Source organism: Hirundo rustica, chromosome 3 (assembly GCF_015227805.2).
Source record: "Hirundo rustica isolate bHirRus1 chromosome 3, bHirRus1.pri.v3, whole genome shotgun sequence".
Taxonomy (NCBI): domain Eukaryota; kingdom Metazoa; phylum Chordata; class Aves; order Passeriformes; family Hirundinidae; genus Hirundo; species Hirundo rustica.
In genome coordinates, this window is record NC_053452.1 from 89,626,177 (window position 1) to 89,651,604 (window position 25,428).

Genomic DNA, 25,428 nt, shown 5'->3' on the forward strand with positions numbered 1-25,428 from the left:
TTTAATTTTTCAAACTAATATCAATTGTGCCAGGATTTTGGTTTGTTCTTGTATATTTTAAGAAAAAAAAATCATTTAAATAAAATGATGCTTTTTTTTAATATTTTTTTCTGTGAATAATCCTACTTAAAAGAGCAAAAATGATGCATTGGTTTCCAGTAAACTGAAATTTACTATCTAAAGTTTAGGTGTTGGAGAGTAAAGTATGATAAAGAATGAATTTTTTATTTATCACTCTAGAAAAATTTATCCCCTGACAAAAAATTAAAGCTTTAAGAAATCATGTTGTAATGATATGTATATTTAAAATTAATAAATATTTAAAATTAATCTCTTACTCATTTTTTCTTTAAAATTACAAAGGTTCTGCAGAAGTTTGTAGTGCTAATACTTCCCATGAAGGTCATGCTTCAGTAGTGCTAAGGGTTATGTATTTCACAGGAAATGTCTCTAATAATCCTGAAGCTGGCTAAATTATCCTCTTTTCCTTGCTTTTCCTTTTTTCTTTTCCAAGCTGGCATATGAGCATCGATTAAATGAATTATAAGGTCCACGTTTGATCAATTTTTCACTTTTTTAATTTAGACAGTAAAACTTTCTATCACATTTGAAGTTAAGAATTATGATTGAGATAATAGAGGTATGATTCCACTGGAAGTTAAAAAGGGAAAAGTTGCCTTGCAAATGTCAAGGCACCTTGTGATCCAAGATGATTAAAACTAAACTGTTTGCTATATGAATCCCAAGGTGCTGCTATATCTCAGCGTCCATGACATTTAGCCAGTGACTTTTCATAGCTTGTTAATAATGTATAGCAATCCCAGTGTAAATTTGCAGTGACAGATCTGGCCTGTTACAGTAGAGCAGTTAACTAGATTTATTTTGGACCAAAAATGCAGATTTGGAAAAAAAAAAAACAAACCCAAAACTAATATCAAAAGAGATTGCACATTTACAAGACCATTTTAGCTAAAGCAGCTGCTCAGGAGATGTGCTTTTCACACTAATCTATTATTCTGTCCAACATCCTAATTATCTAAGCTAGAGGTATTAGCAAAACATTACAAAAGTCATCAGGGTTAACATTCACAAAGAAAAACTGATGTCCCCAAAGGCTTTTATAGTGTGGACTCATCCATGAAATTCATTGATTTTACAGGTTGACTGAATCATATAGGCAGGTAAAGGTTACAGCATAAACATTCTCTTCTAAGTACAATTGCTGTTAATCATCGCTCCAGATAAATCTAATAAACTTCTGTATTGTAGAAACCATGTTTTTTCTGAACCTCATATCTCACTGATACACAAATTATTCATAAGCTTTAAAAGGTCATAAGGCAGCTGGAGAAAAAGAGGGAGAGAGAAGGAAAAGGGTACAGGTGAAAAAAAAGGACTCAAAAATGAGATACAAAACAGACTCAAAGAGCAGTGAGTTACAAGAGGATATAATCAGTGTTGTAGAGAAGAATGTGGCTGACTTTTGGATTCTCGTAGATTTTCTCTGAGGTTGAAAGTTTACTAACAAAGAAAAAATTTTACTGTGGCTGTAGCCAGAATTGTCATAGATCAAAATCCCTCATTTAATTCTCTCTTTTCAGTCTTTTGTTCAGCTATTGCATTGGCATATGCTCAAATTAAGATAATTACTCCTAATAATGATTGATATAAAAGGAGAACAGAAAAGGGATTATATTTCCACCACAGTATGTCAGCATCTTATATGAGATAAAAAGTCTGTAGCGGTTGACAGAAAGGAGAAAGATCTTTGTCAACATCTCTAAAACCAGTTATAAATAAATTGTGAATGCATTATTCTTACAGCAAATGAGGACTATTTTTTACTGCCTTTCAGCACCAAACTATTGCTCTTATGTTGATCCTTCTGTAAATTTAAAAACTCAGACTTCACAGTGCATTAGCTTAATATATCAGATAAGCTCTAGGAGTTATTTGCTGATAAACCTAGATATGTTTTACTTATAAAAACATAAATTGTTTTCTATTAGATGGTAATCAACATACAAGAGTTGCAGTGTTCATACCTCCATATGAAAGCTATCTAAAAGCCTCTGTTTTTCATTTTCAGAATGTTCATATCCCAAACACCACATAGAAATATGTTTCACTTATGTTTACTTCCATTTATATCACAAGAATTGTTTTCCATACCTACTTAAACTTCCTAATATCAGCCATATTTAAATTCTACTGTTTCTGTCCCTTCTAATGTTCTAGAAGAAATTACAGAAAGGAATTAAGAATGTGGAAAGGCATAAAAAAAAAGTAATTTTTTTTTGGAAAAAGAGTAGATATGAAGGAAGGTGGGCGTGAACAAAAAGTTAAGAAATTATTAAAGTGATTGTCACATCTTAAGAAGTTTTAACTTCATTAAAACTCTTTATAAAGTGTAAAGTTTATTGCAATTTTGGGAAATTTGTGAAAGCTGCTGATACTAAACATTTCTTTTAGCATACTTCTAGTTGTTTCATAATTACTCAGAATAATTTACTTAATTCTGTGTCTGTCTTTGCAGTCATTAAGAGTTTTTTATGTTGCATGATGCTTTTTGAACAGAAGCAAACTGAATATTGTGGTACTCCAGCTTTTACTAAAAAAATATGTCAGTATGTTAAAAGTTTCCAATATTCTGAAGTATCCTATAAGTTGAATGATGGTCTGACATGGGAAAAAGTGCACCTTGTACATATTGATATATGTAGAACTTGATATTCTGGATATCTAAAGCATGGGTTTAAGTCTTCTATTTGAAGACAAAGTCCTATTTGTAAAACTTTTCTATTTCTGGTGGTACCACAATCACTCTATATGGTATTATAAATTTAATAAATATTTGGAAAGGTTGCAGTACAAAGTAGATTATTTTGCCAAGCATTTATATGTACACACATACTTTTTTTTCTTTTCCTACCTCAGTGTCTATAGAGTTAGGCCCTTTGTTGTATAGTTTATACCTCTGAAGCCTCAAGGCTTTGTAGAACCTTGGGTCTCTGAAGTCTCAAGATTTTCTGAGTAGGAACTTACACAGAGTTCATCCAGGCTGTAACCTGCAGTATCTAGCTGATTCCATGCTATTGATTCTCTCTATGGGAGTTATAGCAACCTGCTCCACTAATCATTCTTGCTTCAAATAGTTATGACCACAGGAGCTCAATAATCTGCTCTAGTCTTTACTGTTGTCTACTCCTCAGAAAGTATACACACTACATATCAAAATGTGCCCAATCAAAGCAGCCAACAGGAGAGTTCTTAAAAAGTCCTTTTTTCCGTGTTTGACTTTTACAGACTAAAAAATAAAGCCTGCACACCTTAGATACACATAAGTGTAGTTGTTTTGTCCAGATATTTTACATAATTGTGTCTTTCTTCCAGTTTATTCTGTAAATGCTTTCTCATTGTTAGGATAAAATATGTATAATTATACCAAAGCATAAAGTTAAATTTAAATTGAATTTAAACTGGCATTTTATTCCCTGTGTCTAGTTGCCTTTTCCCCCTAGTAGAATATTCTTTCCATCCTTTTCATATCTGGGAAAATTTTCTCCCTTCAATTTGGTGGGGCTTTTTTTGGTGGTTTTTTTTTTTTTTTTTGGGGGGGGGTGTTTGGTTGTGTGGTTGGTTTTGGGGGGGGTTGGGTTGGGTTTTTTTGTCTTGTTTTTTTTTTTTTTTCCCTCTTAATATGCTTTGTAGACAGTGTGAAGCAAAGTTATATGAAAAAAAACTATTTAAGATTTCAGTGAGCAGAATCATACTTTGCATTCCCTATTCCACCGAGCATAGGAGAACTCTAGGGTGATTAATGTTGGATATGTGAAGCTGTGTTCGAACTACAGGGCTTTGACACTTATGAATAAGATCAAAGGACCAAGCTGTATTTCTCAGTGATTTTTTTTATTATTATTACTATTTTCAACCAATAAACAGGTGGGGTTATATGGCTCACTCATTAAGGTGTATTTTCCATGTTTTTCTCTCATATATTATGACTAGATATTTGAAAAATAGTAGTGTGTGCTTCAGTTTGTATATTTTCAAAACAGTGTGCCATAGTTGTCATCTGCAGCTGATGCCGACTTTAACAAATCTATTCTGTTGTCATTGTTTTGGTAGGTCCCAAATTGTCAGTACCCAGAATGTATTCCATACGAAATGAAACAAATATAGTCTAACAGCAAAATCAAAAATAAACCAAAATATAATTCCTGATACACAGTGTAATGATCCCTCTGGAGGTGTCACACATGTTTTTCATGGCCCATCCCCCTCTTTTGCTTCACAATCTGGAAAGCTAAGGGGGGCACTGCAGATACCTCATTCTAATTATATATGTTGTATTCACTAAGCTCAGGAGTAGGTGACACGATACTTGGATTTACTCAAAGGGAGTTGGGTAATGTACTCATCTCCCTCTTAAGCAGGGCATAAACCTTTGCCCTTTTCACTGGACCCAAGACAACATACAAGATGCACCACTCAGTAACGAAGAGGAGTTTTTGAAAACATTGTCTCATGTGAAATATATCCATATACAACACATCTCAAAAGAGTAAATGTTATTAATACCATTATGGGACCATGTTTTTTAGAACATATTTGCATCTATCCATAAAGTTGTATGTGTTTATATACACAAAGACGTTTCAATAATGGGATTAGTAGGATTTTTAAACTACATTAAAGGTCTTGTAAGTCTTGTAAGCTATATGTTGAAATCACATGGAACTACTTTGATATCAATTATCACATAGAGTTTACAACCACAAAAATGCAGAAGAGGGTTTTTTTAAAGAAAACTAATATTTTATAGCTAGAATAATAATCAGAGCTTGGGCCCTGAAGATTAGCTTTTATGCTATAGTTTACATTTGAAAATACAGATTTGTCAGCAAGAAGTTTTTCACACATAAGCTGCGGTTACTTAGCTGAATTATTTTAGTAGACAATCTCCCAAGAGTACATAAAGAAAGGTTTACATTCACCTTGATAGAACCAATACACTCTAATTGAGATTCTTATGTTTGATTATGATCCAGATGTGAAATTTTTGGATGGATTTTGCCATCATAAATCTCTTAAAAGATCAGCATGTATCACAACATGAAACTTGGAAGTGTTCCAGTAAAATGCTCCTTGAAACAGAAAATAATACGTGATGTCTTGTTAATGCACATACTTTAGAAGTATTGTTTCCACAAAAGATCTATTTTATATGACATTTATGCATAGTATAACACTTTGGAATGTTGCTTCTTCAGGTGTCTTGCTGGATTTTCTGGACAATTTTGTGAAATAGAAATTAATGAGTGTAATTCATCACCTTGTCTACATGGCTCAACCTGTGCTGATCATATCAATGGATACACTTGTAAATGTCAACAAGGTAACTGCCATATGACAGAGCAATCTTAAACAATGATAGTTTTGAATTATCAGTTTTACTAGTGAGAAAATCGGCAAATCATGTCAAGCTCTTTTGTTGTATATGAACTATAAGGTACAAAAATGCTATCTCTTTGGCAGGCTTTTTGAATGAAATATAAAGAGGATTAACTAATCTAGTAAACATATAAGACTTCAAAATAAAACCAGCTCACTGAAGGAGTCTGAAGTATTATCTAGAGCCAAGTTTATTGTTTATGAACTTTACTAATGTAACTTACTGACAAAGCAGTCAAATAGTCACTGTTAAACAACAAAATTATTTCACTACCTGTAGAATGAGATTGACTGAAAAGACATTCTGAACACTTTACCTATTTTTTTTTTTTTTTTTTTAAATTATCCTTAGTGTTGGTGTGGTAAGACATACCCATGCTTATTCTGCTGGCTGGGATTTAAAGAAATTTTTTTAAACATTATAAATTTAATGAAAAAAGGCCCTTTTGTAAAAAGTGGAAACTTTTTTCTAATTCTGACAGAGATCAACTAAAACACATATAGTGGCTTACAAAAATATAAGAGATTTAGCATTTATACAGAAGCAAAAGTCACAATCAGCCTGCATTTTTATGCAATCACAAATTTGTGATTTACACTCTCCTGTCATGTCTACTAATAAAAAGCCTTTTCTCAAGATAACTAGAATTTCTAACCCATATACATAAGTAGCATTCTGCTCCATTTATTACTCATAAAATTGAGAAATATATGAGTACCTGCCTCCTGAAACTGTAATTTTTCAGCTTAAATCTATTTACTCTTTTACTGACTTGCAATGCTGAATAATTTCTGTGATAGGACTGACACAAGGTATCTTACTGGTTATTTTAGAGATTATTTAGATATATTCTAGATGATAAATATTCTGTTAACCCATGCTATCTCCATATATCTGATCTAGTTACTTTGTGCCAAAATATCTTCACATTGTTTGTTTCAATTTACAAGCAAAAACAAGTTAGCAAGCTTTCCTGAATTGAAGTGACCATATATATTACACTTTTCTAGAGACTTTTCATTCATCCTTGTTCTACGTCTAAAAGAAAGCACATAGTTAATTGAATATTAACATATTTTCCTTTTTTTTTTTCATTCTGAATTTGTCCTAATGCAGTTTACAAAACTATATGTAAGAAATTTTATTCAAAAAAGGTATGGAAGACACTGAAGCATATAGACACAGGTATATAATGATAGTAAATTTGGCAGTTTATTAATTTGTTTAATTGATAATAAGGAATGATTTTCTAACATGTAAGACTTAAAATCTAAGTATCTTTGGCTTACTAAAGGCTAATTCTGTGTAGGACTACATTGCTAACAGCTTAATAATTTTTTAGCAACTCTTTGTAATGTCAAAGAGGAACTTGATAATTCAGAAAAACACTATAGTTCTGACGTATAAACCAATGAATGAAATTTTTTTGGACCTTGTCATACAGAAGCCATGATAAAGAGCTTTCTGATCTTAAAAAATCTGAGTCATGAACTACCTTCAGTACTACATATCCACCTGATACTGCATATGGCCATATCCCCCTCCACCAATATTAATGACTTAAAAACTTAAAAGATGTATGTTTTAGTCATTAAAGTGCTTCACACGGAATATATTGCCAAGTCCATTATTTCCTTATCTTTAAAGCTTATTAAATATTACATCAAAGATATTTTAATATAGGCATTTAAAAATTGCTCACTAGCCAATGATTGTGATTGCTGTCTCTATGCAACATCCAAATTCTTGGTATAAGTAGAAGAAATTTCTCTGGGGTCTTGGAACTCACTCATGTTTTAAACACTTTCAACCCAAGCATAATCCATCTTTCTTTTATATTTATTTTATAAATACCATAAGTTAGTAGGGGTGAAAGATCTGTAAATTGCTTTTCCACCAGGTTAAAAAAAAAAAAAACAAAAAAAAAAACCCACCACATGCATTAAGTATATACATAATATTTACATATCTTGGAGGTTTTTTTAATTAATACAATATTTTCAAATGTTATTTGAGTCTCTGAAACAGCTGAAGAGATGATAAGGTTACAGCTCTGAAAAGGGGTGAATTCAGAGTGGCAGGGGAACCTTTGAGAGGAATAACTTTTTTCAAAGTTGCACAACTGAAGAAAGGGATTAGAAGAAAAAAAAATACCATCCAGAGAGAGAAAGCAGAAATACCTAGGAAAAAAAATCTGCTTTTTTTGCAGGCTTTGACTATTCACATAAAATAGATCTTATATTTCTCTTCTAAAGTTCACCTATAGAAATATGGAGCTTGGGGATTGAGGATTTTCTGGTTTATAAAGGCAACAATGGGAAAGAACTGGGCAGATACCCTGATATACCCCTCAACAGATTCCCTGTTGTAATTTAATGAAATGGAAAAGGGATAGTACCAAGACTGAAATAGGAACAAGGCAGATGATTGCAGCTTTCCAAAAACCTCCAGAGAACAAAGAGAAACATATGGTGACAGTGTGAGATACCAGAAAAGGGAATGGATTTCGCTCTGATAAATGCATTTTGTAATGGATCATGAATTTTGTCAGCTATTGTCCCAGTAGCAGGCCACATACCCTTAGAATAATAGATGCACATTCAGGTTCTCTGGCTACAGCTTCAGGCTGTTCAGGTGCAGAAGCAGCATGGAGAGATGTAAACTGTATTCTAACAGCACCTCAGATAGCTCAAAAACAACAGCAGCTGTTGGAACTAATAGCAGGCTCATGGATGAGTCTAACTAGGCAGACTGCTCTTCTACCAGGGCAGCTGAAGCAAGAGTGGAATGTAACAGGTGAATCCATTTTATGAATGTTCTGAGGCAAAGTCTGAACAGTGGTAACTAGATTTGTAACAGCCAAGGACTGCTAGGGAGCTTGTGGGGCTGCTGGGTTTTCTTTGTTAGTTTGTTTAGAAATAGTAAAATTTAAAAAAAAAAAAAAAAAAAAAAAAAAAAAAAAAAAAAAAAATCTGCAATGGATGGTGGGAATATCATGGCAGAAAGTCTCATGTTCTTCAATAACTAGCCATATTTTACAGAATTCTGGGCTTGTTTTTACTGAGCAAATGGACTGATTCCATTTCAGCTTAGTCTACAAGGAGCAAGTTTGAGACAGGCCTAAATTACATGGTCTAAAACACAACTTGAGGCTGAGTGTTTAGATTAATTTTTGGTGTACTTACTTGTAAAGGAGACCTTCATGAGAAATGCATATCAATAACATTACTAGCAATCTGAGTAATAAACTGTGAGAAGACAGAATCTCATATTGTTCAAACACAAAGCTGTATTTGCGCAGAAATTGTCCTCCTCATTGATCTGGTACAATAATCTCAGCGTTTCTCTTTTTAACTTTTTTCCCTTTATTTTTTTCTACTCTGAGAAAACGCATCCCAAAAAAAGTTCATATTCATCCCATAATATATATCTCTGTATATGCAAGAATGGATGATAGTTACCCATACCTTTTTTCCGTTGACACTCAGTAAATGGATGTAGATTTTAATGAGTCTCACTTTGGCGGCTTGTTTTGCTTTTCTTCCTGACAGGATGGGAGGGCCTTCATTGTGAGTTGGATGTTGATGAGTGCATATCCAACCCCTGCATACATGGTATTTGTGTTCAGAAGGAGCCCAGCTTTGGTTATTCATGTTTTTGCAAGCCAGGATTTGTGGTGAGATGCTGAAATTATTTCTTATCTTTCCTTTTACCTCGCTATTCAACATTGCACAGAAAATATTGTATATAAGCCTTTTTTTTTTTTAAGCTTGTTCAGAATTGTTGATACACTTGTTGAATGGAATGGAATCACAGAAGTGATGTATGCTTCCCCCCGCCCCCCCCAAAGGAATTCACCAGGAATTTCTCCCTGTTTCAGTGACTCTTTGTCTACAATTTTATAAGGTCTGTATTTTACTATAAGGGCTTGGTAGGTAAAAATGGATCTCAACAATGCAAATAATCTGACTAAATTTACTGACAAACTATTCTGAGAAGGAAAAGGCTATCTCATAAAAATTAATACCATTTTTGAAAGGTGGTTCTTACAGAGTAGAATGGATAGCATTGATACTTCCCACAGATCATGGAAACCGCTGTGTTTTTGTCTTCTAAAGAAGATTGGCTTTCAAAACAATGTCAAGTGATGATGAAAGATATATCACTTGAGGGCCATTCTTTATATATGGAAATCAGTAATATCCTTATGTTAAAAAGAATCTCATTTTTTTCATTAAAAATTCATGCTTATCTTACATGAACAACTGTAATGGACAGATCAATTACACAACTTTTTTTTACCATTTATGTGTCACAAAAAAAAAAAAAAAAAAAAAAAAAAAAAAAAAATCTGAATTCCAAATAAAACCACCAGAGAGAAAGATTAAAATCTGTATTGAGAAATTATTTTTTCAATTAGTGCAATATTTATTGGTACAAGTCAGTGTTGTGTGACACTGTGGAGACCAGAAGTACAAATAAACCCAAAAATGGGTTAGAAGGAGGATAGATTCATTATTATTCAAATTACTCTTTTGATTGTTACCCTGGCCCAGGGAGTCTGATTTACTTATTGCCAAAAGCTGGAATGGTACATTTTGTGAGTTACCAGATGCTAGCTCTGCTTGTTTTCTTCCTATTTTCTTCCCAAAGTATTCATTAATAGCTCACTGATGATGGAGCTAGATAGATATTTGACCCATGGGACAATTTTTCTATTAGTATAGCTTGAGTATTAATTGTACAGTATGTTGGAGAACAAGCAAGCCCTTGCAGAAGGAAAAGTAACAAGCCTTTGAAGCAGCTGAAATTTAAGGTGTATAATCTTTGCTTTTTATTCCATTATTCATTTTTCCATCTCCAGTCCCTCCAATTCCACTATGCTTTGGGAAGTATATAAAAGTAAAAAAACATGGTGGGGGAACCACCACAGAAACCTTTTTAACATACCTATCTTCAGTGTCCAAGATGAGAAGTTATGGTCTAAACACCCGAAGAGGTATATTTGTTAGGCCCCAATGGGTTCTTGTTCCTAGCCATGAGTAGGTCTGAAGTGGAAATAGTGAAACTCACAGAGAAACGAGTATTCAAGGAGCTCCAGCTTTAATGTGTATGTAAATCTCCTGTAGTCTGTCTGTACTGCTACCCAAAGTATGGATAATAAAGCATAGATTGAGAAATCTCTCATAAATTTTGAGAAGAAAAGCATAGCCAGTGTTATATGAAATAAATGTTTACTTTTTATGTGGAACCATCTATAGACATATGCCTACTTTTAAATATAAATCTGCACACGCTAAGTGATTCTATCCCCCTGCATGGAAACTGTTAAGGCATTTACAAGCACTTTACAGTGCTATCAAATTTATCTATGACTACTTAATGTACCCTTCATGCACACTGGAGGTTATCCACATCTGCTTTGTTTCTATGAGTCATAAAATCGTAATCAAATGCTCTTTGCCATTAAATGTAGTAGTCATAAAAATGTACTAATCTGTCACAGGAAAGTCAGAATGAAACATAAGTTTTATAGGATTCAAAACGATTATGAGCTTGCTCCAACTGATCATTTGTTCTATGTGTGGAATTAGAAAAGAGTAAGGAGGAAATGCAGGGAAACTGACATATTAATTGGCCTGTTGTTCCTTTGTGCTTTAGAATACTGATCCAGTGAGTGATTTTATAAGATGCCATGAATTTACCAGATAGCTCATCTGCTTGCCAAAACAAATTAAGAAGTTGATTGAAACAACCATGAATGTATCTAAATCACTCAAACCCCATCAATTTAACCTCTTCTGTTTTAAACTCCAAATAATTCAAACTACTTGTAAAAAAAGGTTATTTCAGTTTTCATGTCTACATTTCTTCTTCTCATTCTCTTGTCCTTCTTATTCTTATCATAAATTAATATAAAAGAGTTGACAGAGATCTTGGAAAATGTAAATTGTCCCAAGTTCTGTGTGAAGAGTTAGACATGAAAGGTAGGCATGAAAGCCTATTTAAGCATTTGTCTGAAGGAAAGTGCGTAAAGAACACATGCTTTTTGAGCTCTAGAGAAGGCTTGGATTTTTTTCCCGTGTGCCCCAGCTGCAGAAGAAGATTCAGTCAGAAATTATATCATGATGATATGTTTTCAGAGATGTATGTCTTCAGGGATGACAGTGTGCGTATTTTAAATAGTTATCCAAATATGTAGTATCCTTTCTAAGATAGCTGTTCACTGTCTCTCTTCATGTACCCTATTAGTTCATCACAACAGAAGTGAAAATAAAATGAACACAGGCCTGACTTCAGCATATATTTATTTCACCCTTCAAGAATGCATTTAATTCACATAATTATTTCCTTGCCTTTTTTCACAGACCACTGAATATTAATATTTTTACTTTATTACTAGGGAGGATTTTTCAGACTTCCCATGAATTGTTACTCTTGATTAACAAAAAAGGAAATTAATGTCTGGTCCAATTTGAGACTGCCACTTTATTTTTCCTTTTCTAAGCATTATCTGTGAATGCAAGGTATTAACAGGGAGCTGTGTGCAGATTAGGTGACAACAGACAACAAAGGATGGGCTGCAATGTACAAAAGGAAAGAACATTAGCTTGCAAGTCAGAGCAAGCCTTAGGTTTTTAGACAGCTAAGTCTACTGTAAAAAGTCTTTTGTAAACCTACAGACTAACTGAAGATTATTGTTTTAACCAGTTTTTATTACTGGTAATAATATTGTATTGGATACTTGGTAATTACAAGACTGTAGGGATTTTCTTTTTTTTTTTAATTGAAAATTAGACTCAAAATTTCGCTTAGCTAAAATTTAAAATATACAACTAAACTATTAAATTAGTTAAGGAATATTTTCCACATGATATTTCCTTTTGAAAGTGTAAACCGCTTAGTATAAACAAATAATATTTTAGAATCAAAAGAAAGTAATAATTGTAACTAATGTCACTATAAAATGTAAATTGCCTTCAAAAAATGGCTATTTAAAAAAAAAAACAACTCTTTTTCAGGGACGAAGCTGTGAGCTTAATTATAATGATTGTCTTATACACTCCTGCTCCACTGGGTTTCTTTGTGTTGATGGATTAAACAATATCACCTGTTTACCTACTGTGCCTCAAAACAAGAAAATTCTCACTGGAGTGGCCGAAGGGCTTCCTGCTGAAATTTTAGACAATGACCTTCCATCAGCGCAGGCTGTGTCTATGGAACTTCAGTCTAAACATGTTTCTCCTGATTTTCATGAAGGAGAGGTATCCCAAGGTGAGTAGAAAGAGCTTCTGAACAATGCATATATCAAACTTCTTTCCTTGTTAATGCTTCTAAAATGGTAAGAATACTGGAAATGTATTAATTTTAATTATTAATATATATTTTTAAAATTTCATGTATTCCCTTCTATATTTTTTATTATTATTTATTTACTCCAATATCCTTTCTTATTTGCACTTATGTGTGACTGTAAAACTACTCTTTTCTCAAAATAATTTTTCCCAGCATCTTTTACATCCAGTAAGGAAAACTCCTCTTTCTCTTAGCTGGGTTTTCAGTTTTCCAGAGTGTACAATTTCATATGCCTCATATTGTGTTCAGTAATCTCTGATTCTAATGCCAATCTTCCTTTCTTCCTTGGCTAGTCAGCAGGAGAGAAAGATAATTTGACTTATTCCATGGTGACTTTGATTCTTTTTTCCTAGTTCACATGTTTTCTGAGTGCTTATTTTTCTGTGCAACTAGATGTTCTTTGACTAAAAATATATTGGTCAAACCAAATTTTTGGGAAATCAAAAATTGCCTATACTGTTATGTTATTTTAAAAAATTTGCAAAAAAAGTGAAGAGTAACAGAAGTGCAACATTTTATTGTGCCTTCATTGTGGCCTCTTCATTTTACTAAAAATATTATACATGTAGTATGTATCAGGCATTCTCTTTACAGATAGTTTCAGATTTCTTTTGTTTATATACCTCTTCAAAGTGATTACTTCTGTAAAAAATAAGCTGAGTCCTGTTTTGTTGTTTTGATGGTTTGTTTTTTGTTTGTTTTGTTTTTTTGGTCGGTTGGTTTTGTTTTGGTGGGGGTTTTTTTGTTTGGTTGGGTGTTTTCTTGTTTTGATTTTGTTTTGTTTTGTTGTTTAATTGGTTTTTGTTGGTGGGTTTTTTTTTTTAATTTAGGTAAATGAATTTTAGAGCATGTTGGCTTTTGGTATATGGAATTCTGTTGGGATTGATTGATGATTGACTGAACTGCTTGTTCTTCCTTTTTCTTCACAAGAATCACATACTCATCTTCCATTTTTTCAATTGATATTGTCTGACTATTTTCCTTCAAAGACCTCTTTGTAATCATCATTTTCATTATTTATGTTCTTTAAAGAGACAAATATAAACTTGAGAAAATTATTAGCTATTGTTAAACAGCTGAAAACGGGAAATTCAGCTAGTACTGGAGACAGACACGGAGATCTGTCATTCATGAAGTCAGGGTACTTTGTGAAACATTCAGCTGAATAGTGTATTTCAAGAACTACTTCTCGCCAACATAGTTAATGGTAGTTCCGAGTTCAAAAAACATCTACTCATAGATGTAGGTGAGAATCTTAAAATATTTTTAAAACAATCTGATCAAGTCTTCTTATGTATATCTTCTTCCTACAAAAACTTCAGGTATAGACTTACTGATGGATACGCTGAAAAGCTGTCATTGTTTGAATCCCCTAATGATGAGATATCCTACTTGGTTTTACTGGCAGAAGTCACATCTTTGCAAACAGAAATTTGTAAAATTTTAATTACATACCATTTATTTTTACATACCTGTTATCCTGCTTCAAATTCTGCCTTATACAAGTATATTAACAATCCTGTACTGAAACAAATGACTGCTGTGCATGATAAAGAGCTCATGAGTAAGCCCTGTTACCTAGACTTCACAGTACATCTGCAGTGGAGTAGGTCCTGGCCTTTATCAGTTGGTGTTCTGTTGAGTTTCTCATTTCTATTTCAGAGGACTTTTTTGAGGTGGTGGGGTGTTTTTATACAAAGATGAAAGTGTCTGTCAGAGTTGCCAGGTGCTTGGAAGAGATCTATTGTCATCCAGCAGCAGCTGATATGGCACCTGCTGCCATACCTGACACAGATGGCTATTCTTCATGTTCTGCCACACAAGCTACTAGATCAGTATAGAAACAGGTTGGGGGCTGTTGTAATGCTGACAGGAGATCAGCAACTGAACAGTTTCACCTCACTACAATAATATTTTCAGGATTTCAGTTGTTCCTTTCATCATACTTACATATAAACTCAGGAGGTATCTCTATAGTTGTAGTATATAAGTATAATCAATATTTTAAAGATAAAATAGGTACTGAGAAAAATGTTTATCTCTTGAGATAATTTTTTTTTGTATGTAGTATAATTACCTTGCCACTTCATTCCAAAATGAAGTAAATTATGGCTACATTTTTCAAAAGCAGTAGTGTCAAACATTACAACATTCAGGGAATTAAAAGGACACAGGAAAACCTAAGAATTCTGGAATAAAGTATTAGGGAATTTTTATTGGTTTGATCTGTTTTTTATACCTTTATAAACAGAACAAATACCCATAAAGCCAAGGAGATGATTTTAGTTTTTTTGCTTTTCATTCTTTGCTTGAGGGCTTGCGTTGGGAAAAAAAAAAAAAAAAAAAATCTATCCTTGATTTAAATCACTTAGGGGGAAAAAATGTATTCTAAACCAGGAAAGATATGTATAAGTGAGCCAAAAGACAAATAAAACATTTTTATGGCATATAAAATACAGTTGCTTACCTGTGAATGCTTGTCTACATAGATTTCATTCTCAGTATGCATACATAAATACAACAGATTAAATTCATACTGCCAGAACTGCCTCCTGATACTACGCCTGTAGTCAAGAGGTCAAGTTGTCTGAGCATACCACTGTGGATTTCCAACTGATCCAGATATGACTTAAAAGAAATTTTTGTAAGGGTTTTGTTGTTGTTGTTTAGGGGGGTTTTGTTAGTTTGATTGGGTTTTACAGTGGAAAAAATAGATAAGGAACAACAATGCATCCCCAAAAGTAATAGCTGCACTTATGTGTATGCAGAAGCAAATCTATGGGGTTTTTATTGGAAGAAATAAGACTATTAAAAAGCTTTTTCATTAAAAAGTTAAGTGAGAAATGCTCTTGGATGAGTAAGGTCTTTAGTACACTGGTGTATCCCTACTAGTAGAAATGTGTCAAGCTGTTAAACCTGATGTACTCTTCTATACTTACAGATTTAGTGTATTTATTAATAACCTGTATTACTAAAACTTGAGAAAAAATACTGATGACACACTCAGATTTGCACTCACTGAAAAATGGGTTCTACATACTTTCCATATATTTTAGAATAGCTATTCTCATCTGATAATCAGTGGATACATTTGAGAAAGTTTTAAGATAGCTTAGGGTAGCAGGGACCTCGAGAAAAGGACTATGAAAGATGAGATATATCTGGAAGAAAAATATATTTTTTGATCTGGTGTGCTTTTCCACTGTCATGTCATTGCTTGTGGTAAATGTTTGGTAAATACATTTATTCTTAGGAAAAAAACCTTATCATTATCGAAATGTTTTCATGTGACCAGTGGGGATGATCTAAGTTCACAATCATATGTCTGTTAGCACTCTGCAAAGTTCTGTATGACTTTTTCAATTTCCCATGCTCTACCAGCAAATAATTGCCCAATAAACAACAATTGACACAAATTTAATACAGGGAACTTTCCTTCCTTCCATCCTTCCTGTCTGCCTGCCTTCTTGTCTTCCTTTCTCTCTTTCCTTCCTCTCTTTCCTCTCTCTCTCTCTTTCCTCTCTTTTTCTGTCTTTCCCTCTTTTTCTTTCTTTTTTTCCTGTTATGGTAGCCAAGCATTGAAACAGGTTGACCAAAGAGACTGCAGTTTCCACCCTTGGAGCTATTTAGAATTGAACTGCACAATGTCCTGAGAAACCTGTTGTAGCTGACCCTACTGTGAGCAGGTGAGGTTAAATTAGATAAACTTTAGAAGTACCTTCAAACCTCAGGTACTCTGGGATTCTGTGATGCCCTGTAATGGTTAGGACAGAATTGCCTTTCAGACACTGTAAATGAAGACTCTTAGGATTTACTTCTATGCAAGAATCTAGTTAGTCACCAAGAGTGGGATTCATCTCACCTATAGCTATCCATTAATTAATCTGTATAAACTATGTCACTGTAATAAATGAAGAAAAATCACACCATCTGCTTTAGATGTCTGTTCTGGGATAGAATGCAAACTTTTTACATATACTATTCTGCTTCTTTGTACTTTTGGTTTTGGCAAAGGAAGTGAATATTGTTTTGACTTTTCTGTTTGTGTAATATATGTGGATCATGGAACTCACAAAGACATTTGAAAGACAAAACCTGGTAGAACCAGATATTAATGTTAACAACACGTCTGCTACTACACAGCAGCTAAACTGGATTTACTTCTATTAATTATGGAGAAACACATACATTAAACAAATACTTTAATGAAGTGGACTTTCATCCCTCTATTGTGTCACCTACTTTCACTGTCTATGTTTAATATTTCATTATTCCCTTTAAGACTACCTAACATATGAAATATGTTCTGAAGATATTACTAATAATCAATTTGGTACATTATTACAAAGCTCTTCATGTTCAGTACTATTTTGTTTAAAACCTTGCTCTGCAAAAATTACAATTTTGATTACGTTATTAAATAAATGCTCCTAGCAGAAAGCAAAATTCCAGGGTTTGAGTTTTACACACTGATTTTCTTTATAACATAATGCTTTTTCAGCTTTCTCCTTAATCAAGTTGTATTCAATTACAGCAGTGTACTCTTGTATTCTGAGAAATGGTTAAACTATATGATGCCTTTGAGTCCTAATCCTGCTTTATCATATTGAATTGTTTATGTTATATTCACTGGATTTGTCATGACTCTTATAATTCCTTTAAGCTTTGTCTTTTATCAGTTTGACCAGACATAGTATTATTCATTCCATTGCAATTTCCCTGTTCTCAATATGTGTAATCGTATGCTCATTTTAAACATATGGCATTATATCTGCTACATCGAGAAGGTAATTACTTTTGACATAGTGAAGTTACTAGCTATGTAGATTAGCACAGAATTTCATGCAAAGTGAGTGCTTTGAACAGTGATCCATTATTTGCACTATATTTGTAACTGCTAGAAGCTTGAACTTGGTAACTTTCCAGACCTCTTTCACAAGCAGTCATTTTCCTTAGAGTTCGGATAAAGACCTAGAAGAGTAATTGCAATGGCCTACTTCTGGTTTTACTTTAGCACAACCTGCTGCCCTGCATTTTGATAGTCTCTAAATTTTAAGTGTATTTTTTACTGTAATTGCTTTGTGCTCAGACTTGTAAGCAAGCCAGGTATTTAGGAAAATCTGTGGGAATTCTATGTAAGTGGCTGTCACAACAAGAAAAAAATTAAAAGAAATTAAACCTTATGTTTAAAAACTATACATAATTTGATATTTTCTAGGTTTCTGTATCAAAATAAATTTAAATTCCCTTTTGAGCTGACAAATATATTCTATTTTCTAATCATCAAAAGTGTTCTAGTAATATTTAAATGTCTTCTAGGCTTTGCAGTGTCCGTCTGCACAGAGATCCATTGTGCTTGATACTCCCAGCTACTTTAAAACACAAAGAATCATGATATTGGGAAAAATACTCTTGGCATATCTACCAATTATAGCAGATGTTGAATTTTGGGTATGAGGTAATTTGAGAACAGTATTTATGCCAGTCAGTATTTCCTGTCATTCAGAGTTTCAAAGCCTGTGAGATCTATGAGCATCATCTATGCCTGGAACAGAAAAATCCTCAATAGCATCTTCTGTCTTTGAAAAATAGTACTCTACAAAACTTCCTACATAACTTCCATATGATTGGAAAACAAACAAACAAATAAACAAAAACCAAACACAAAGCAACAAAAAAAGTACATTGACTAGTACAAGTATTTCTGGGTTAGGGAAGTTATTGTTTTTCTAGTAACTCAAAATATTTTCCTGATTTTTTGAATACTATCAGCATTCTATGTTAAGATTGATTTACTTTGTAGATTTTTGAACCAACCAAACTTTATAACATGGGTTAAGATGCATCAGCATAGCAAGTGTACTGTTTTGAAAATCTTAAAATTACATTTGTGCCGTGGGTTCTGAGGAGCCTGAAATGCTTAGGGTTATTTTTCTTAGAAGAATAGCAAATAAAAGATATTAAGTGTTCCATATGCAAATAAAAGATATGAGGTCATACTTTGCATTTGCATTTTGGAGCAGTTAGTGCAATTGCTGAATTAATTATGTTTTGCTTTTAAACATTATTTTGAATATATTCAAAATAAATCATAATTCACAACTTCTGCAGATTAAAATAACAAGGGATTTTAGAGTCAAGGGAACCTCTGAGTAAGTCTTTCTCTTGTTATTTATTAAAAAAATCCATTATTGGGTATAATATAAAAAGTATCCCCAATGCACAGATTGCTCCTGAAAGATACTGTTACATTCCTTGGAGTTAAGTAATCCTTAGGGATGATTTAGCAGCATTCAGGAAGTGTAAACCCTGTCAGTACAGCTTTTTCTTCAGTTTAGCTGAGGAAGTAGAGAGGTTCCTGTATGATTCCCTTGAGCGAGTAGCTGCACACCGGCAGTGATAAGTTCTGATAGTATCTGGTATCTGAACCAAAGAGAGGAGTAAGATAGGAGGGTTACACTATTGGATTCTAGTGAAAGGTCTCTAGTGCTGTAATTAAAAAACATTGTTCAAAATCTTAGCAAATTTAACCTGTACTGGTTTAAATAATGTGAAATCCTGCTCAGAAAAAAAAAAAAAAAAAAAAAAAAAAAAAAAAAAAAAAAATTCCTTTGGTTGGGATCTCTGCTTACATGGACATTACACTAAATAGAGGAACTGTTGGCTAACCATTATCTATAAGTCTCAGTTCTGTTCTCAGATCAGTCATATCTGTACAGATGTAAAGAGGCTAGAGTGCTTTGGAAAATAAAAGAAGGAAAAAAACAAATCTTCCAAAATGCTGTGATATGTGTCAGCAATGAAGGGACTTGTAGGATGGGGAGAGTAAAAAGGAAAAATTGTATGACGTAGATGGATGGGGAACAGCATTGGGTCAGGACAAGACTAAACAAATGTATACATGGTGAGGTAACAGGGGATAGGATATTTAGGATGACTTGTTTAGGAACAAGACTTGAAATAGTACATATTATTGGCCTGAAGAAAAATAAGATGCTTGTACTCTTCCTGGGTACCCCTTAGCTTCTGTCAATGTATCAATCTTAAAACTTTCCATATTTACACTGGTGGAAGCAAGAGGTAATACCTTCCCACAAGCAAAGCAGTAGCCCCACTACAGTGTGTCATGTTGCCTCACCATTTTACCCTCTCATTAACTCAAATTTTAACAGACTTGTAGAGTTGTAATCAACAGTGGCTTCTGCCCCTCAGACCTTTAACCAGAGGATTTGTGTTATTACAGGTAGCCAGTAAATCTTTATGTGCAGTTATGGAAAATATAAAATGACTTCATAAGCCAATGCTATTTTTTCTTTTGATGTCTCATGGGTCAACTTGCCATAAAGATTAAACTGATTACTCAATACTCTTGAGATAATTGTGCCTGATTAACAATAAGATGCCCTGTCACTTGGCTTGGCCTCACAGCAATTTTTCATACTCATAGTTTTTCCTTTTTTCTTCCTCTCAAAAGGAAAGACACAACACATTTTTCACTATTAGTAAGTACAATGTGGAGCTGGAGCAATTTCTCTCAAGTCTTTGTTGTCTCAGCTCTGCTTCAGAAATTAGAGGTGCCTTAAAGACCTTTAAATGACTGTTTCTAACACTGTCCATATATGTATAACTAAGCAGTTGCTAAGTGCCTGTTTGCAGAAGAAAAAGTCTATGCTCATTCTGCATATCTAAATAGATCAAGAATATACCAAACTAAAAATATTTTGTTTTTCTTATTAGATGGAAAAGGCTGCTCTCCAACTGAAGTTTGTACCTTACAGCTTTTCAGTCACTATTTTCTGTTTTGTGGGCTAAAGAAAAGAAATATTTAGCCTATCTTGGCATTGTAAATTGTAAAAGTTGTTTTTTGGGGGTTTTTTTTGTTTGGTTTTGGGTTTTTTGTTTGTTTTGTTTTGTTTTGTTTTGTTTTGTTTTGTTTTGTTTTGTTTTTTCCCCCAGACTGGACAGATGCAAGGCTGTTAATTCTTACTTACATCATGATTTGCATTATAGCAAACTATCATATATTCAAATACCAAAGAAATGCTGCAGTTTAAAATACAACAAACACTAAATCCTATGGCAGTTTGGTCATTGTGTATGTTACAAGCCGGTTTTACACTATTAACCCTAAAATAATAATTTGATCGTGATCATTTAGAACTATTTGCTGTTCATAATTTATTTAGCATCACAATAATTAAGTCAGGAAAGTTTTGAGGGGATAAAATATACTGAAGATAGTCACTTTAGAAATATGAGATCCTATCCAGTCTTTCATGATATAAGTAGGAATGAAAGAATCAGAATATTTTTCCCTACACAACACAGCAATTCTGTTCCAGTGTTGTGCTTCTGTCATGGGTAGCACTGTCTTTAAATCCTGGAGCCAATTTCTCACTCATCTCACAACGTGGTTATCCATCTGAATCCTGGACATTTGGTCCCAAAGAGTACTGTGAAGGATACTATGAAAAGCTTTGCTGGAATCCAAAAAGATTACAACTAATGGCTTCCCTAGATAACTAGGTGAGTTATCCTGTCATAGAAGGAAATCAGGTTTGATAAGCAGGACTCCCTGTTGATGAGGCAGTGCTGGCTGTGACTGATGACTGTGTTGCCCTCCAGGTGTTTTTCAATACTTCCCAGAATTGTATTTTCCATGATTTTAGTGGGCATTGAAGGGAAACTCTCAGGCCTGTAGCTTCCAGGGTACTCCTTGAAAACCAGGACAACATTTTCTAGCTTCCAATTAACTGGGACCTCTCTGGATTCCAAAGACCACTGGAAAATCATAATTTTAATGGATTATTTTGAATATATTTTCTTTGTAAACATTACTAAAAATAATAGGTTTTTTTATTATTATTGATGAGAGGTATTTAATCACTTTATACTTTAACACAGAAGCACTCTGACGGAAGTGGAATTTTAAACAAAAGATAGACAAAATTATTAGTGGTATGGAAGAAAATACAGATTTTTAAATATACCTCAATATAAAAATTGAGATATCTTAAACATTCTTTTAAGAATTAACTTCAGCGTGACTGTTAGTATCTGCATTTGATTTGAGGGATAAGAACTATCCAGTATATGATTTTTTTTTCTCTGTTGAACAGAGAAGAAAAGACTCTGATACTGGACAATCTGCCGCATGTTTCTTATTCTAAAGGGCATGTTTCAAACTTCATGTTATGTAATGCTCTAGTATTTCCTCTGAAAGTTAACCTTGGCATCACATGTTTCCATTAATCTGATGTTTGTGGCTTCTGTGGCTTCTGCAAACCCTTTTCATATAAGTAGAGTACATTTCAAACTTTTAGAAATATCATGACCTCCAAATCTGAATGACCATCAGCCTCCAAAAATATAGAACTCTTCCAAGATGCATTGCATCTGATTAGCCCACCTATCTCTCCATGACTCCTCATAATAATTGGAAGAGGGAGAATCAGCACCTGTTTATACACTCAGCTGCAACTTTTAGCTGTGGCTATTATGACATCTGGTAAACAAGCTTAAGATGTTGACTGGATTTATATGAACGTGGTTACAACACATGTGGTTCTTTTAGACCAAAAAATATTTATTTTTTATTGAATTTATTTTAGTACTTTGAAATTAAAAATCTTGGACTGCAAAATTTAAGACTATAAATTTTGTTATCAGGATTAGAAATGGACTTCATTTACTATACTTATTTTTTCATTGGTCTCCTTCAAAAAGCAGTAGGGGGAAAGAAATGAAGGGATTTAATTTTTTTCCATATCATGCATTGAAGCAGATAGGTCTATTATTTTAAGTTAACTCTTCTATCTAAGATATGTTATTTTTTTCTTCAAGTATATCTTCTTTTATATTCCACCTTTTTCCTTAACCTCAAATGTAGAAAGGAAATATAGTATCTATCAACGATGCTCTAGCGCTGTTAAAATCCTGACCACCTCTAAAATTGTGAACCATTAAATCTTACAGCTTTTATTTAAGACTACTGGACAGCCATCATGTTGAAAGATAGGTTCCTGTTCAAGACTGAAAAATAAAGCCAAGTTCTATAATACTGACTCATACAAAATTCCTTAGTTATGTGAGACTTTTTTCACTGTAACCAACCACACTGGGGTTTTTTCCACACTGAATAGACTTTCTCAAGATCAAGTAAATAACCGTTAAACTCTGTTATTTAACTTCCATTCACTTAAAGATAGTAGCTTCAGGAATTGTATAAAAAAATATGTGACGACAAGGACTTGTCAAAATTTCAGAATTTACATCCCTATATGATCAATAGTGCAGGCAATGAACCTCAGTAGCTCACATAATTAAAAATATAAGAATTGCTTGGTTAGAAATTCAGCCTTCAAAATTTTTATTAAGACTTAAATTGTTTATATTAACAGCATGTTATATGCTTTAGAATTGCCAACTCCTGGTTAAGGAATAAAACCCCCTGGAACTTCCAACAACAGTATGCAGTGAAAGATATACTGACATTGAGTATGGACCACTTCAGTATAAATTCACTGTATTTTACTTGAACTGCTTCTACAGGCAAAGTGAATATTAGATAATCATTTAGATAACTTGTTTCAGTTATTCTTGAACTAGTATGAACTGATCATGTATGAACTAGTATGGCTGATCATGAATTGGCACTACTGGCATGGAAATTATGGATTGAATTTTGATTTAGAATGAATCACAATATCTGCTTTGTGACCTTTGTGTTTATGTTTGTCTCCCTACTCTAGCCTACACTCCCAAATTACTTCTGAGGTGTCCTAGTTTAAGGCAAATTTTGGGAGGAAATCTCCGAATAGGGTCCCTCTGGAAAGCAACTCCCACCAACTGGTCTGGGAAAAAGTTTCCTTAGAAAAAGATGGAAAAAATATTTATTCAACAAGCAAAGTGTTCACAAGCATAAAAAATGAATAATATGAAACAACAAAACCTCTTGCCGCTCTGAAGAGAGATGACAAAATTGAGAAAAGTCCATGCTGTGGGTTGTACCTCAGCTCACTCAGTCTCTTATCAGTCCCTCTGGTACTGGAAAATGCCATCCTTGGCCTTGGTGGGGCTGCAAGCTCCCAGTGTCTTTCTGGGTTTTCAGTCCAAAACGGGTTTAAACCATTCCAAGAAAAAAGCAAAAAAACAGCCCAGGGAACTTCTCTGCCTCAGCTAGCTAAAACTGACTAAAAGCAAAGGAGAACTCTCTCCTACTGTCCGTGCTGCAGACAACACAGTCCAGGAGCAAAATGCAGAGGAATGAGTGCAGTTTCTGCAAACAAACTCCGTGATTCTTTCCCCTGCTTCGCTCTCAGAACCAGTCTTAAAAGACTGGTTTTACACTTAAAAGTCTATTAAGTGTAGAACTTAATACCCAGCATAAACAGAACGACAACTGGGGATACAAGCATCAATAAGTCACCCCAGGACATGGAGTCACGAGAGAGGTCTTTGAGACCATGGGAAAGAAATGGCTGTAGACACCCTTCTAGTTTAACATTGTCTCCTTTCTGTTTCCTATTCTCTTTGCAAGCATACTAGTATGTCTGACACAGCAGCACAGTGAAGCACTTGAGCAAACACATTGTTTGGACACCTTGGGACTCATAGAAATTCCTGAGTTTTCATAAAATGAAATGCTGTTTCTTTCCATCTTTTGAGATGGAATTTGTGCTTTGGGGAATCTTGACACATTTATGAATTTCAAAGTCTGGAAAACATTGCAAACTCCAGCATTCCAACTTCTGAAAAGAGTTCTTTTTATCCTTTCAGTTTTTATAATTACAGTTACAGTATCTTCTATATTTCTCCTGGATTTTGGAGATCTTTCTTTTTAAATCATTGAGTTGCTAATTTGTGTTGTATAACTGTGTAAAATTAATGTTGGAGACATACAGCAGATAAACGTAACAGGGTCATGCCTTTAGTGCAGTAACAGCTCTTGTCCTTTGCATGTTTTCTGAAGATAGCTAGAACCTCCTTTCTTTGTCATTTCTTTATCATAATATGAAATATTTCAGACATCTAAACTATAATTATTACAATATACATTTCCAAATTTGTGTCAGTAACTGCTAGTTTGAACCTACTCCATCAGCACTAATATGAGAGTCAGTAAAGACTCAGAAATTAGAGAAAAATATTTACATATCATGATCTGCTCTTTCTCAACTGTAAATAATGTTGTAGATGTCTCTTACATTTTAGAATTATATTTCTTTGTAACCAGTTGACTTCACTAAAAGATTTACTTAGATTTGAACTTAAATGGTGCAACCGTGTGCATAAGTGAGACTTCCACTGAATAGATAAATAAAACACTTCTCAAAGGTACAAGTAAAAAAATAACTACTTATTTTAATTGTTCTGATTATTTGTAATATACTTTTAGACTTGCCAGTTCCCATCTAGTAAATAAATAAGACTCCAAGAGTGACTTTTTTCCTGGCAGTCTCCCAACATCAAAAGTTTATTGGTGCATCCACGTAAGGCTGATGTTGCGCTCATAAATTTGGCATATTTTTAATTTTATATTTAGATTTCTTGTTTGGTTGTCTGTGTCTGTTTTGTTCTGGAACATTTCCATAACACCAGATAAAAGCAATGTT

General features: G+C 33.6%; 1 protein-coding gene across 1 annotated transcript in view; it reads left to right on the top strand.

Annotated features, from left to right (window-relative positions):
• Nucleotides 1-25,428, top strand: part of EYS (eyes shut homolog) — a 718,062-nt gene that overhangs the window by 354,826 nt on the left and 337,808 nt on the right. The window contains 3 exon segments of the mRNA XM_040058168.2: nucleotides 5,277-5,401; nucleotides 9,010-9,134; nucleotides 12,481-12,733. Coding sequence (XP_039914102.1) covers nucleotides 5,277-5,401; nucleotides 9,010-9,134; nucleotides 12,481-12,733 — 503 coding nt within the window.